The 15,271-nt window shown below is 40.0% G+C and overlaps 1 protein-coding gene across 2 annotated transcripts in view; it reads right to left on the reverse strand.

The window, feature by feature from the left end:
- KIT (KIT proto-oncogene, receptor tyrosine kinase) overlaps positions 1-15,271 on the reverse strand; it is an 80,020-nt gene that overhangs the window by 13,688 nt on the left and 51,061 nt on the right. For both annotated transcript variants that reach the window (XM_073342016.1, XM_073342015.1), the window contains 7 exons: positions 6,565-6,679; positions 5,044-5,237; positions 3,936-4,042; positions 3,725-3,851; positions 3,299-3,403; positions 3,100-3,210; positions 830-980 (listed from right to left, as the gene is read on the reverse strand). In XM_073342016.1, coding sequence (XP_073198117.1) covers positions 830-980; positions 3,100-3,210; positions 3,299-3,403; positions 3,725-3,851; positions 3,936-4,042; positions 5,044-5,237; positions 6,565-6,679 — 910 coding nt within the window. The remainder of the gene's footprint in view (positions 1-829; positions 981-3,099; positions 3,211-3,298; positions 3,404-3,724; positions 3,852-3,935; positions 4,043-5,043; positions 5,238-6,564; positions 6,680-15,271) is intronic.

Below are 15,271 nucleotides of genomic sequence, written 5' to 3' on the forward strand. Positions count from 1 at the left end.
TGCTTTAGCTCCTACTAAGAGCTCTATTGGATTCTTTTTAAGTTCAGTTTGCTAAAGTAGAGTAATGGGCTCAATGCTGCAAAGTATAGGCTGAAATATAGAGCGGGTCCTTTATTGCTATACAAGTGAAGGTTTGGTAAATGACATCTTCAGTACTTTAAAGAAAAGAAGGAATTAGGAGAACCTTTGCACAGATGTATGTGAAAATGTCCTAAGAAGAAGAACTTGGGTTGTATCTTAAATGGAATTCTTTAATAATATGCAGGCAGATGAACACTAGGGGGAAAAAAGAGTGCAAGAACAATGTTTGGGGAAATCCTAACTCCAAAATAGTGGCACAGGGTCTTTTGTCACAAGATCTGTGTGATTTAGTGCAGTACTGAAAGGCATTATTTTTGTTGTAAAAAGCCATCTGCAAATGCAGGAACTCATGGTAACACAGAGTGCTATAACACAACAACATTAGCCATATTGTCATTTACGTTGCAAACTGACTGGTGCCAACCATTAGCAGTAATGATAATTAAAAATAAAGATGGAAGTTTTTGATCCAAGGAGTGGCACTGGACACAATCATAGAAAAGCCGTTGAATCAGTAAAAATAGAAGTGTATGAAATAATTTGAACTATCATCTTTAAAACAAACAAATTACTTGTAAAAATTAAATCATCTTTTTATAATAAACTGATTTTTTAAATAAATTGATGCAATCTTTAGAAAACACTACACAAAAGCCCTCTTGTGATTTCTTTTCACTAGATCAGCTTTGATTTACCCTCCCTCTGAACTTTCTGGCTATGCCTTTATGTAGTAGCAGATTATTCTTACCATGCAGGCCCTTTTTGATGCAGAAGGTTCTCATAAACTGCTGTTTCTGCATATTCGTCATGCTTTGGGCAAATAAATGAATCGCGTTTCCTTCTCAGAAAATTCAAAAGATCACCATAGCAGCAATATTCCGTGATGACCAGAGTGGGGCCTGCAGATGCAGAGGGAGTTTAAAAGATGGGTATAAGGTTTGCTTTCAGAGTCAAAAATCTTATACAAAAATATTCTTCAATTAAACACACAAAATGTCCTATTTGAAGTCACACAACACAGTATTGTCTAGACATGAAAAGTCATAGTGAAGTTACAGCAGCAGTTTCCTCATTCATGGACTAGTTACTATTGTGCAATTAAAGCTATGTCATTCCCAATTAATTTTTCCCCCATCAATAGTATCACACTGTATAAAAATTAAACAAATAAGTCTTTTTTCCCTCTTCATGTGATAATGTTTCTGGCCAGACACATCTGTATGATTTTGCTCACTTCCTGAAGGAAGTTATTTGTTCCAAATATTAGAGTAAGAGGCTTCAAACATTAATCCTTTTGATTCACTTCTGTTTACAGTAGAGCTTCGAGTTCTTTCAGCTATGTTTTTAAATAATGTAGGGTGTTATACTCTGCAGTATAATGGGAAAAATCATTCACATAGAACAGTCTGCTGAGACAGAAAACTAAGTTACACTAGATCTTAGAATATTAAAATGAAATTTAAAAGGGGAATTAAAAGTCACCAACAGCATAGATGTTTATAGATCATATGTATGCTTTCCGAATGAATGACTGCAGCGACGGCATTTGAATATGTAATAATGCTGCCCATTATTTCATTCGTAGGATCATTCTGTACCAATATATCCTCATAGTTTTTCTTTAGTTTAATAATTATGGTTTCCATAAGAGCAAATACTATAGTTAAGATTACATCAGGATTATTACAAACCCTATATTTTCATAAGCTTATACTTTATAAAATTCTCTTTTTTGTCTGAAATAGTCCATGCATTGATTCAGGCCATAGAATTTGCTTTGTGGATCATTTGAACCAAATCCCTTCAGTCATTTTTGAATTATGAAAGGGTGGAATGTTTTGCATAAATCTAAAACTCTGAATTATTCCAAGATTTTTTCCTTTGAAAAGTAAAATGGAGAAATTAAAAATTACAAACATTTATGTTAGCATAACATGTAGGTTACAAATTTAAATGCAGCAAAGTTAAGAAATCACTGTATATAAGCTTCAATTATTTGTTGGATTTTATTATGTGTGCATGTTAACATTACTGTTTGTTCTTAAATATATAAAACCAAAATGTCCAGGATGTGCAATGTAAACAAAGTTACTTACTTTGAGAACCTTACTTTTTCATTTTTTGACTGATAAGTATTTAGAATTAATAACCCTAATATTCCAATAATAAATGTTTGCTGCAGTTTAAATAGATTATCTGAGGACTGTACAAGATAATACATATACCAGTTCAACAGTAGATAGTAAAGAATAACTCAGTTCAGACACTAATAAACCATAGAACCATAGAAAGTAGGGCTGAAAAGGATCTTAGGAAGTCATCAAGTCCAGCCCCCTGCTCTGTGACTGGACCAAGAAAACCTAGACCATCCTTGACAGGTGGTTTGTCCAACTTGTTCTTAAACGCCTCCAATGATGGGGACTCCACAATCTCCCTTGGAAGCAGATTTCAGAACTTAACTACGCTTATAGTCAAAAAGTTCTTCCTAATATCTAACCTGAATCTCCCTTGCTGCACATTAAGCCTGTTACTTTTTATCTTACCTTCAGTGGACATAGAGAATTGATCCCCATTCTCTTTATAGCAGACCTTAACGTATTTGAAGGCTGTTATAAGGTCCTGACTCCCCCGCAGATTTTTTTCCCTCAAAGCTAAACATGCCCTTTTAATGTCTGTTCTCATTTTTGGAAGCTAATGTTGCTGACGACAAACATAGACAGCCCATTTTATGAACTCTTAAGAGGAAGCTGTTTTATGTGCCAATCCAATAGAGTCCAGAAATGGACCATGTGCTGGGTCATGTCAGCAAAAAACTAATCTTCATTTCTAGCCAGAATTACTATGGTCTTGGGTTTTTTTGTGTGTGGATTTTTTAATATGGTCTCAAGTCTAGAAGAAAGGTCTTACATGAGAAGGTTAAACATTTCATCATGACTAAGCAATTCAAGGTATGTATGGAATAGGTTTCTACTTCTACAATAAGGCAATTACAAAAATCCAGTAATCTCATAACTTTACCTCCAACAGTGCAGGCTCCAAGTAGATTCACAATATTAATGTGGTTACCAAGGTAACTCAGAACTTTGAGTTCAGACATTAAGGCTTCTCTCTCCGTTAAATGGGCACTTGCTGGAATGAAAAACATGTCATTCAGCAAATTCAGTATACAATAGAAGAAAGTTAGGAAAAAAGAATATTGTACATAGTAGAAACTTACGTTTGAGCATTTTTACTGCTACTGTCATTGCAGCATCAGATTTAAATAGACCATATGCAGTAGCCTCCACAACTTTCCCAAAAGCTCCAGCACCAAGAGTTTTACCTAAAAATTGCCAGACAACTTTTAATGGGTGTCACAACATTTTACCTATCAGTGGTTCTTTTTGCTTTATATTAAAAAAAGATCAGTAGTAAATTATTGGATCAATTTAAGCCATTTATTCTTCTCAAAGGAAATGGAAGTAGTTTAAGACAGGAAACTGCTTCCTCAAATTGCATGCTGAAAAGCAGCTGTTGTCATTATTATATACTTTAATATTCAATATATTATTGATAGCAAATGCTATGTTTTCATGACAAGGTCTCATAGAAAAGGGATTGAAAATTTCACATTGGAAATGAAGTTAAATAAACCTAAACTAACCAAAACTCAATCGGTTTCTAGGAAACTCCCATTTCTGATCATATGGAAGTTGTGTTGGGTCTATATAAACATAGTTGTTTCCATTTATTTCTTCAACAACTTTCCACTGAACTTCATATTTGGGTTTCTGGAAAAAAAGGGGAAAAATGGCCATTTTACTGCTAAAACTTCAACAAGAACAACTAAGATGAATGTGTGCATCTGATTTTACCTGTAGATATTTGTACACAAGAATCATTACTATGATGCACATCAGTCCTGCTGCTACTCCAAACCCTATCAGTAAAGGAGTGAAGAGAGTGTGGGTACTGATATGTTCTAGAAAGAGACAGAGAAAGTTGTTAAATGTAAAATCTTTATCCCCCTAATTGTTTTTCTTCCTCAGGGAATATTTTCTTTGTTTCGGCTGGAGCCCAGATGCTTTTCCCTTTTCCCCCCCACCCGAAGGCTGAATATCAGAACCCTCCTAAATGGACAGAACTGTAAGATGATGTTGCCTGATGGCAAGTTGAGACATCTCTTTACCCTGGAAGCTGTGCAGTTTAGTTTGTTTCTTCAGCACTCCCAGTCCCATCAAACTAGGAAGCGTGAAACCAAGACCAATTAAACTCAGGGTTTCTGCATGGTAGCACAAAGTTCTATCGTTAGCCCATTAAGACAGCTCTCGCCAATTATTTTTAGCTTTAAAAACAGGATTCATGTCAAATTAGTGAAAGAAAATGTTTCTTAACTGAACTTTTCTCAAAGTCCCAATTTTTTAGCTTATCCAATGATTAATATGCTCTCTACAACATATTCTTTGGAAGCAAAGAATATGGACAATAACATAATCTTGTAAAGATCAATATGCCTCAAATCTGACCCATTTTTGTTTGTATATTATATATGGCACATAGTATAGAAAAAGAACAGCACAGAAACCTTAGCTTTTGCACAGAAAGAAAAAACAAAGAACAACATACAGGTTGCAACTGATAAGTATTTTGGCATTTCCACTTTTACAATTCTGCAAATTCTTTTATGCTGCTATGGAGGCCAAAACTCATTACCAGTGTGTTTGCAATCTGTTGTTAATTATTTTTATTATAGTGGCACCTAGAGGCTCCAACCAAACTCAGGGCCCCATTGTCTAAATAAACAGGACAGACAAAGGTGTGAGAGGGCACAGAGAGGGAATGTTACTGAGCAGGTCAGTGGCAGAAACAGGCAATATATTTAAAATATGGGTCTTATTGTAATTATTTGTGATGCACAGAGCTAAAACATCCCATCATCTTAATTACATTTTATACATTTCTATATACCATTTTGGCCACTACCTTTAACAGCAAAGTTGAAAAAAGCAGTACTTCTGGCAACATCATTGGAAGCCTCACATGATATAGTGCCATTGTTTTTGAATGTGCTGGCATCAATGGTACTTTCAACCACTATCCTTCCAAATGATGGAAGAGATGAATTTCTATAATAGATCTTCACATCCACTGGAGATATAGCTGGTGAATTGAAACACCTAGGAGAAACATTGTTGACAATTACCCTTTTATGGATAAATACTTGGAGTAAATTCTTCATTATTTGAACTTTCTTCTAAGATAAAGTTCAATATTTACAGCCAGATCCTCAGCTGGTGCGAATTGACACAGCTCCATTGAAGGATTGAGCTGAAGAACTTGCTTTTTATACTCTAATGATCAGATCTGAAGTATATTTTTTCCTCTGTGTGCAGAATTATATATGTAAATCCTCCATGACAACTTAACTGATACCTACACAGCGTGGCTCTCTGTTCTATTCTACTGGCTACTCCACATATAGAAATTTATGAGTCTGCTGCAGCCTTTGAGCTATGGAACCTGGCTCTTTAGCTCAGGCTATCAGATCCTTAGGTCCTGGTTTCAACTCCCACTGTTGATAACTTATTCAGAGACATTGTGTTTTAATAAGATAAAAATATATCCGTGGCCAATCTACAACAGCACCATATGTATCAAAGAACAAAATACCCAGCACTGCCTTACAAGCTGTTGTTTCTAAGAGCTACCCTATGAATTGGTCAAGATAAGTAGGTTTACTCTTTTTTGACCAGTCAATTGTAATGTTAAAATTTGACATCTTTACTATATAAAAGCAAGCATGCTAATTTTAGCAATATTACCAGTAACATAAGTTATAAAACAACACAGATTTTCCTTAAGAAGACTAAAAAAACAGACTATTTAAGGCTTAAAAAAATGATTCCAGTGAGATATATGTGACTTGTTAGTACTATGTCTCTGATAGAAGAAGTGAGGAGCATTTTACAATGTGTTTCACAAATATTCTACCTCAATCTTCTTAGAGACCTGGTAATTTAGTAATTTATTTTCATAATAACTCCAGACACACTTAACACGTAATCTACTGTATACACATGGAAATTTCATTATCCTGTGTCCTGGAAAATTGTGTGATTACATGATAAATCCAAAAGATAATAGCCATATATAGAAACTCTTCTGTAACTGTCATTCTGTGAAGTTACACAATTAGGGTCAAATTCACCCCCGGGGTAAAAAGGTGTGAAGCCTTTGTAGTCAGTTGGCTTACGGCAGAACTCAATTTGGCCTTTAATGTCTACTCAGTAAAATACACTGAGTATCCTCCCTTCAAGGAACAAAACAAAAACAAAAAAAATCAAACAAACAAACAGCACAAACCTAAAACAATCAAGACTATGCTTACAGAAATAATGCAACAGTTGAACAGCTATTTGTCTGTCTTCTTTCAACATCTTATTGCTTGAATTTTAAATCAGGTGTGTCAGGTCACTTTTAAGGCACATTCTGGAAATTACTCACCTCTGCTCAGTTCCTGGACAGAAACGCCAATCTATTGTAGGGGCAGGGAAGCCAGCTGCCACACACTGGAGCATGCCATTGCTAAGTCTGTCCGAAGTGAGAATCTCTGGTTTTGCTGCAATAAAATAAGTGAATACTCATGCTTTTGGTGAATAAATAATTTTCACTCTGATTTATTACTAATTCTGGCCCTAATTTTGCCAGCATTTATGCATTGGACTACTCACTTCCATAAAGTCGTGCACGTGCATGAGCGTTTGAAGGACCAAGGCCTGTATGACCACATCTTTCCTACAGTATCATTTTTAACATTAGCTACCTATGAAAATATATTTAATTTAAAATTATTATGTTGACAGGCTAACCTAGATTTTCCAAAGAAGGCAAAAGTAATACAAAAGCAAAATACTTGATCTGTGCAAGAATTTAAAACGACATAATCACAGCTGACAAGAGTTTAACCCACCAGAAAAAAAACCACCTTCCATATTTTGGAACTATTAATAAAGTTCCAACTTCTCTGCTGGCTGATCCCTCTAACATGCATTAACACTGTTTTTTTCATGATTGTGAATGTACTGTATCTGTCACACCACACTTCTGTTACATCTGCCTTTTATGTAATACAACACCATTGCACATCTAGGAAAGGTACTACAATGAAATATACAAGAACTTCCCACAATGAATTGACTAGAGAGTTGGGATTTGCTGTGTATTTAAAACACCCTGCAAATTCTCTAGATCATAGCTGATAGAGAGCAAGATTGTTGTAAGAAACTACCCAGCAAATTAAATATCAAAGGCAACTGCCCAAAAGGGTTTGAGCAGTGTACAATAAAATATAGATGTATATTTACAAATACATTGTCTTTGGTAGTTCAGGCTTGGATTTTACAAAAACTGCTTTTAAGACATTGCACATGTAGGAAATAAAACTAATATTTGGATGAATACATTAGATTCCTAAAAAGTAAGTCACAGTTAATTCATTACTTTAAAAAACATTGTATTGAGCAGCTTCCTTTCCTCAAGACACTATATTTTGTTTTAGTATATCAAGAAATAACAACATTGATGTATTTATTTAGAAGATTGTTATCTGAGCACAAGAAGAGAACGTACCAATAAAGCAGAATTTCCACATAGTGATCCAGTTTCTGAGAACTTTTGGAAGAACAGGCAATAACAGAGTATAACAATAACAGAGTTTTGACAACTTTTCTAAAACACTCTGTGAGGATTCATTTAATAGAGGATTTGGACAGTTCTAATAAATGCAGAAGTCACATTTACCACCATATGTATCTTAGCTTCCTTTCAAATAACTGTAAACGACACTAATGGAAGATTCAATCTGCTGAAATCTCCAAGGACATTGAGCAATTCATAGATGCCATTAAAAGATCTTTTTAACACATTATTTTTCATAGACACATAAGACCAAATTCTCATGTGCTGTAAATTGATGGAGCTGTATTGACTTTAGTGAAGCTAGTATGTACATTTACACCAGCTGAGATGCATATACTGTAATTTGTTTGTGGATATGAATTTCATTGTCCATTTTACTTCCTAATTAAACTTGATGCAATAAAATGCATTCAGATCCTCAATCGTATCCTCACCTACTAGTGAGACACGTTTCGGGAACTGAAAGCTCCTTCACTTCTAAATTTGCATGTAATGTTTGATTCAAAGCATCAAACAATTAACCTTGTTGCAATATGCTGGGTTCTATTTGCAACATTTAGTGTAGGACATTCTGATCATGCACATCTTGGACAATGGGGGAGTTCATGGATGATATCTAACTTTTTTTTAAGGCCCAATTCCAAAACAGTCACATTCAGAATTTTTTTAACTTAACTAAATCTGATACTCAGTGACTGAAGACTGCTTTCAAACGCAAACATGACCCTTTAGAAATACATACTGTACACACTGGGCAATACGCCATCCAGCACAGATCATTGCTAGAAAAAGATGGACAAATTAATAGTCAAACTGAATTTAAGAGGAAATTGAACATTAGTTACTTTAAAAATATCATGTTGGGTGAAGCCTGAATCTAGACCTTTCTGGCTTTGGGTGAAGGAAACAAAAATAAAAAATATGCAGGTCCACTGTTCAGTAAAAGCCAAGTACAACAACATGTAAGCCAGTACCTAAAAGTTATACACTATGAGATGCTGGGCTTGAATCTGATCTTGGTTACAGGATCATAAAAAGACTGTTACCTTTTCGTAACTGTGTTCTTTGAGATGTGTTGTTCATGTCCATTCCATTGTAGGTGTGTGTGCTCACCACATGCAACAGTGCTGGAAGTTTTTCCCTCAGTGATATCTGTAGGGGACCACCTCTGACACCCTCTGGAGTGGCGTGAGTATGCACTGGTATGAGGGGCGCCACCGGCTCCCCAATCCCAGAGTTCCTTCTTGCCGGAACTCCAACAGAGGGGAAAGAGAGTGGGTCATGGAATGGACATGAGCAACACATCTTGAAGAACAACAGTTACGAAAAGATAACCATCTTTTCTTCTTTGAGTGCTTGCTCATGTCCATTCCATTGTAGGTGTAGTACCACAGGAGACGGGTAGTTCATGGACGTGTCGATTGCAACACAGCTCTGCCAAAGCCAGCACCATCTCAGGTGCTGAGTGATGGCATAATGCGTTGTGAACATGTGTACTGAAGACCACGTTGTGGCCCTGCATATATCCTGGATAGGGATGTGCGCCAGGAAGGCAGCTGAAGACGCCTGCAGCCTAGTCGAATGGGCCTTCACTATCGGTGGGGAGACAGCCTGCGTCAACTTGTAACAACTATGGATGCAGGTGGTGATCCAATTTGAAGTTCTGTGAGAGGACACCAGAAGGCCCTTCATCCTGTTAGCTATTGCAATAAAGAGCTGGGTCAATCTGCGGAAGGGCTTGGTGCCCTCCAGGTAGAACCCCAGGGCGTGCCTGACATCCAGAGTGCGCAGCCGCCTCTCCTCATTGGTCGTGTGAGGCTTCAGACAGAACATCGGGAGGAAGATATCCAGGTTGACATGGAAGTGTGACACCACCTTAGGCAGAAAAGCCAGCTGAAGCCACAGCTGGACCTTGTTCTTTGAGAATATCGTGTACGGGGGCTCTGAAGTGAGGGCTCTAATCTTGGAGACACGCCTCGCTGAGGTAATCGCTACAAGGAGTGCAACCTTCCACGACAGGTGGGAAAGGGAACAAGAAGCCATGGGCTCAAAGGGCGGACCCATGAGCCTGGAGAGGACTAGGTTGAGGTCCCATTGGGGAACTGGGTACTGGATTGGTGGAAAGAGCCTTTCCAGGCCCTTCAGAAACCTGATCCACATCTCATGCAAGAATACCGATCTCCTGGACACGACAATGGAAGGCCAATATGGCTGCCAGGTGCACCTTGATCAAAGAGAAGGCGAGGCCCTGGTGCTTTAAGTGAAGCAGGTAATCCAGGATAGACTGCAGAGACGACTATGTCAGGAAGATGTTGCACTCCCGATACCCAGCAGGAGAAACACTTCCACGTTGCCAGGTCGCTGTGGTGGAGGGCTTTCTGCTATCCAAGAGAACCTGCTGTACCTGACTAAAGCAGACCTGTTCCTCTGGATTCAACCATGCAACATCCCAGCTGTGAGGTGGAGAGAGATGAGGTTTTGGTGCAGGAGCCGACCATGATCCTGCGAGAGTAGGTCTGGGTGACTGGGAAGTGGCCACGGGGCTGGCACAGCCAGCCCATGAGTATGCCACACCAATGCTGCCAAAGCCATGCCGGGTCAATCATAATGACTCATGCCTTATCCCTCTTGATTTTTGCTGATGAGGGGAATTGGTGGGAAGGCGTACATCAGGTCCCCTGACCATGACAGGAGAAAGGCATTGGAAAGCGAGCCTGGGCGGAGGCTTTGGAGAGAGCAGAACTGATCACACTTTCTGTTCTGTCTGGTGGCAAACAGGTCCACTCAGGGAGCTCCCCACTTCTCGAAGAGCACTCTGATGACCTCAGAGTGGAGGGACCACTCGTGGTGAGAGAAGAAGGACCTGCTGAAGTGATCTGCCAATGTGTTCTGTATGCCGGGGAGGTGCGAGGTTTCCAGATGGATTGCATGCTGAATGTAGAAGTCCTACAGACGAACGTGCTCCCTCTTGCCTATTGACATATAACATGGGAGGCCGTGTCATCTGTCAATACCTGCACAACCCAACCGGACAGTTGGGGAAGGAAGACACCGCAGGGCAGATGGATGGCCCTGAGCTCTCTGATGTTTATATGTAATGCAAACTCCTCTTGACACCATAATCCTTGAGTCCACAGTGTACTGAGATGTGCTCCCCATCCAAGGTCGGCTGCATCCAAAATTAGGGAGACCATAGGTTGCAGGCTCACAAACAGCACACCTTCCAACATCAACGTCGGGTCGGACCACCACTGCAGAGAGATAAGTATCCTCAGAGGGACTGTGATGACTTTGTGTAGGTGATGTCTGGCCAGGGAGTAGACTGACGCCAGCCACATGGGGAGGGGACGCAGCCTGAGTCTCGCATGGTGGACAACATACATGCATGCTGCCATGTGACCCAATAGTCTGGGACAGACCCCGGCCATGGTGAGCGGATGTGAGGTGATGCTGGCAATCAGATCTGACATTGCCTTGTACCTGGCCTCTGGCAGAAATGCTCTGGCTCAGGTAGAGTCGAGAACCACTCCAATAAACTCTATCTGTTGGACCGGGATTAATGTTGATTTTTGTTCGTTTATCAGCAGGCCCAGGGCTTGACAAGTGGCTCACAACGTCTCAACGCTGCGCTGGACTGGGACCCTAGAGCGGCCCTTGATGAGCCAGTCGTCGAGATACGGGTAAATCTGGATACCCCAATGTCTGAGGTAGGCCACCACCATCAACATGCATTTCATAAACACCCTTGGTGTCGTTGCTGGGCCAAAAAGGAGCACTGTGAATTGGTAGTGGGCGGTCCCAACTACAAAATGTAGGAACCATCTGTGACTGTGGAATATTGATATGTGAAAATAAGCATCCTTCAGATCGAGGGTGGCGTTCCAGTCTCCTGGATCCAGGGAAGGAATGATGGAGGCCAAGGAACATGCGGAACTTCAACTTCTTGAGGTACTTGTTGAGGCTCCGTAGGTCGAGGACGGGGCACAGACCCCCCTTGGTTTTTGGGATTTAAAAATAGTGGGAGTAAAACGCTTTCCCTCTCAGATGCAGTGGGACTTCCTCCACGACTCCCACCGGCAGAAGGCCCTACACCTCCCGAGCGAATACCCATGAGAAGGGTCCTTGAAGAGGGACGGAGAGGGTGGTGGGAGGAGGGGATAGAAATAAATTGGAGGGTATATCTCCCTGCTACTGTGCTAAGGACCCACCGGTCTGATGTTATAGAAGCCCAGGCAGGGATGAAGGGGGACAGGTGGTTGGAAAATAACAGGGGAGAAGGATCCAGGACACAGGCTGGAAGGTTGTCCTCGAGCGCACCTCAAAACGCCTGCTTGTTACCCAGTTGGTTACGGGTGGGGCTCGAGTGAGCAGAGAACGCCGGCTGATGGCCTTGCTGGTGCTTATAACTCTTGCTCTTATTGTGGAAGGGCTCCAACAGACATTGGCTCCCGAACCTGTGGGTGTGTTGCGGCTTAAACTGCTTTCTTGCCAGCCCCAGCATGTACAGCCCCAGGGAGCACAAGGGAGCCCTCGAGTCTTTCAGGCCATGCAATTTACTGTCCATTTGATCGGAAAACAGTGCCAGGCCATCGAATGGGAGATCCTGGATGGATTGTTGAATCTCTGTCGATAAGCCCTAAAACTGCAACCAGGACGCCTGCCTTATTGAAATGGCCAAAGCCATGGTTCGGGCGCAGAGTCTGCCACATCTGAGGCCGCTTGGAGGGCTGCCCTGGCCACTGCCCTGCTCTCATCGAGGATAGCCAGGAATTCTTTCCTGGGTTCCTCTGGAGGCGAATTTGAGAACTTGGCCATGAACTTCCAAATATTAAAATCATAATGGCCAACCAAGGCCTGATGGTTGGCCACTCTCAGCTGGAGGCTGGACATAGAATAAATTTTTCTACCAAACAGATTGAGCCTCTTTGCCTCCTTGTTCTTAGGCATTGATCCTGGTTGGCCATCTATAATGCTCATTGGCTGCCAACACAACCAGTGAGCTTGGGGCAGGGTGGGTATAAAGATACTCATACTCCTTAGTGGGGACGTAGTATTTTCTTTCTGCCCGCTTGGAGATGGGGGGCAGGGAGGAGGGAGTCTTAGTAATTTTCACCATCCCACGTGCACCGGCAATGCCACCCTGGGAGGGGGCTGCTGCACTCAGCACATCGAACAGGGAGTTTGAGGACTCCGCCAGTTCCTCGTCTTCCAGCCCCAGGTTTGATGCGACCCTCTTCAAGAGCTCCTGGTGGGCCCTGGCATTGTCCTGGGGAACTGAGTGAGAGGGTCCTGCTATCGCCTCATCGGGCAAAGATGATGAGGGGGCAGGTACAGGCAGGTCTGCCAACTCTGCCGCTTCTGACCTAAAAACCAGATATCAGCCCCAGACTCTGTAAGCAGTTTGTTTTTTTCTGGGCTAGCCTCTTTCACTGCTATTGAGTTCTCTCTAGCTTCCTCTTATTTAATGCAGTAAGGAGCCTCATCAGGAGTCAAATGAATGTAGAGTAAATAGAATCAAATGTGGACTAGCCTTGGCAAGTGTGGACACAGAGTTTCTCATTAAGCTATCCTATTCTGAGAAATATTTTATTATGGTTAGTTTTATGACTTCCAATATCTAATTATCCTTAATTTAAAAGCAGATAGGATTTTAATGATTATATGTTGCTTACTGCTTTGGCTATAACATGTTAATTATTTAACGTTTCATTAAATTGTTCTGCATACTTGCATATTCCCTTCAATAATCAGTCATTAAATGCTTTAAATCTCTAATTTCATTAAGTTTATTAACTGTTATTCAGCTCTTATTGATGTTTATTCCAAACATAGTAAAGAGGAATTAAAGATGCCACTACTATTTATAACAACTCGACGGTCTAGCAGTTAACATTGTTAATTTAATTACTTTTATTACCAATTTCTTTTTCCTTCATCCTTAACAGAGGAAAATAAATATCTAAAAGTAACACTTCTATTGCCATTGTCTATCACTGTAGTCACTGGAAGAGGACTTTCTTCCTACAGCTCCAGTTTCTGGATTTGAATTAGTCTCTTTAAAATATCGTGGTGACTTTCCACACACTCCCTATATTTTCAGTAAGGCTTTCTGATATCTGGGAAACTTGAATTTAGCATCATGTGATTTGTAACATCATGGTGGTAACGTGACTAGTTTCCCACCTGTAGCATCATCCTGAACTCCATATATAATACTTTGTTGATTGTCGCAACCTATATTTAAATTTGAAAACGTCTTCACTAATTTCTAGCTGGACTATAGTTGCTAGTCTGAAGATTTCTATCATTCCTTAATTGTTACTCCCTTCAGCATGCTGTTTGTCAATTTATATTTTAATCTTTAGTCTTTTAATACCTCCTCCCACCCCACTCTCCTGCTACTGTGGAAAGTGTAGAAGATCTTATTATATACACACAAAGCACCCCAGAGAGTGGGGTGGGAGGAGGTATTTTTTCATGCTTTGTGTGTATATAATAAGATCTTCTACACTTTCCACAGTATGCATCCGATGAAGTGAGCTGTAGCTCACGAAAGCTTATGCTCAAATAAACTGGTTAGTCTCTAAGGTGCCACAAGTTCTTCTTTTCTTTTTGCGAATACAGACTAACACGGCTGTTACTCTGAAACCTGTCAAAATTTAAAAAGACATGTCTGAACAAAGAAGCTAAAATTCATGGAAAAAAAAAAACAGTCAGAAAACACTGGCAGGTCAAATTTACCTGAAAGCTTGTACAAATATGAAAGACCAATAGAAATTATTTTATTTTATTTATTTAAAATTCCAAAGAAAACTTTTTTTAAGCAAATAAAATATTTGCAATCCATGCACTGTTGCAACGTTTCCTGTGAGGTGCTGCGTGCCTCCTTTGAGGTGGCTAAAAACCCTCAACTCCCATTAAGTGTTGAAACAAAAAAGAAAGAGACTTGAATACTGGTGGTTGTAAACACAAGCAGCTCTAGATAAGCTCAGTCAGAAGGCATTTATTTTATCTGATGCAACAGCTGTAGAAGTGACCATGAGAGCAGCCACTAAGTAATACACAGCCAAACTGTTCCTAACTTGCTACCTATTACTGAACTGCTTTGTTAACCTGGAGTGTCTATATTCAGTCTCAGAACCCTGGAGCACTTGCTGTGAAGAACTGACAGGCTACTTCTGGCAGGCAGATATGACATCCCAAATCTGAGAGATCCAGTCAGGTTCACAGGAACTGATGGCCACGTACATAACTCACAATTCTTTTAGTTCCCAAGTGGCATCACTGGTAATGTGCTACAATATTGTGAATGGTGATACTGTGTAAAACTCAAATGTTAACACCCGGCAACACATGGGAGCAATTCAGTAATTAGTGCTGAACATTTAATACAATTATTGTATCCTAAAGAAATAGTCTTGACTAAAAACTGTAATACATCTCTAGAGAACAGTATTTTGTAATTAAATCAATAGGATAGGATTTGATGTAAATTTACATTTCTACATTATGG

This window comes from Lepidochelys kempii, chromosome 4 (assembly GCF_965140265.1).
Source record: "Lepidochelys kempii isolate rLepKem1 chromosome 4, rLepKem1.hap2, whole genome shotgun sequence".
NCBI classification, from domain to species: Eukaryota; Metazoa; Chordata; order Testudines; family Cheloniidae; genus Lepidochelys; species Lepidochelys kempii.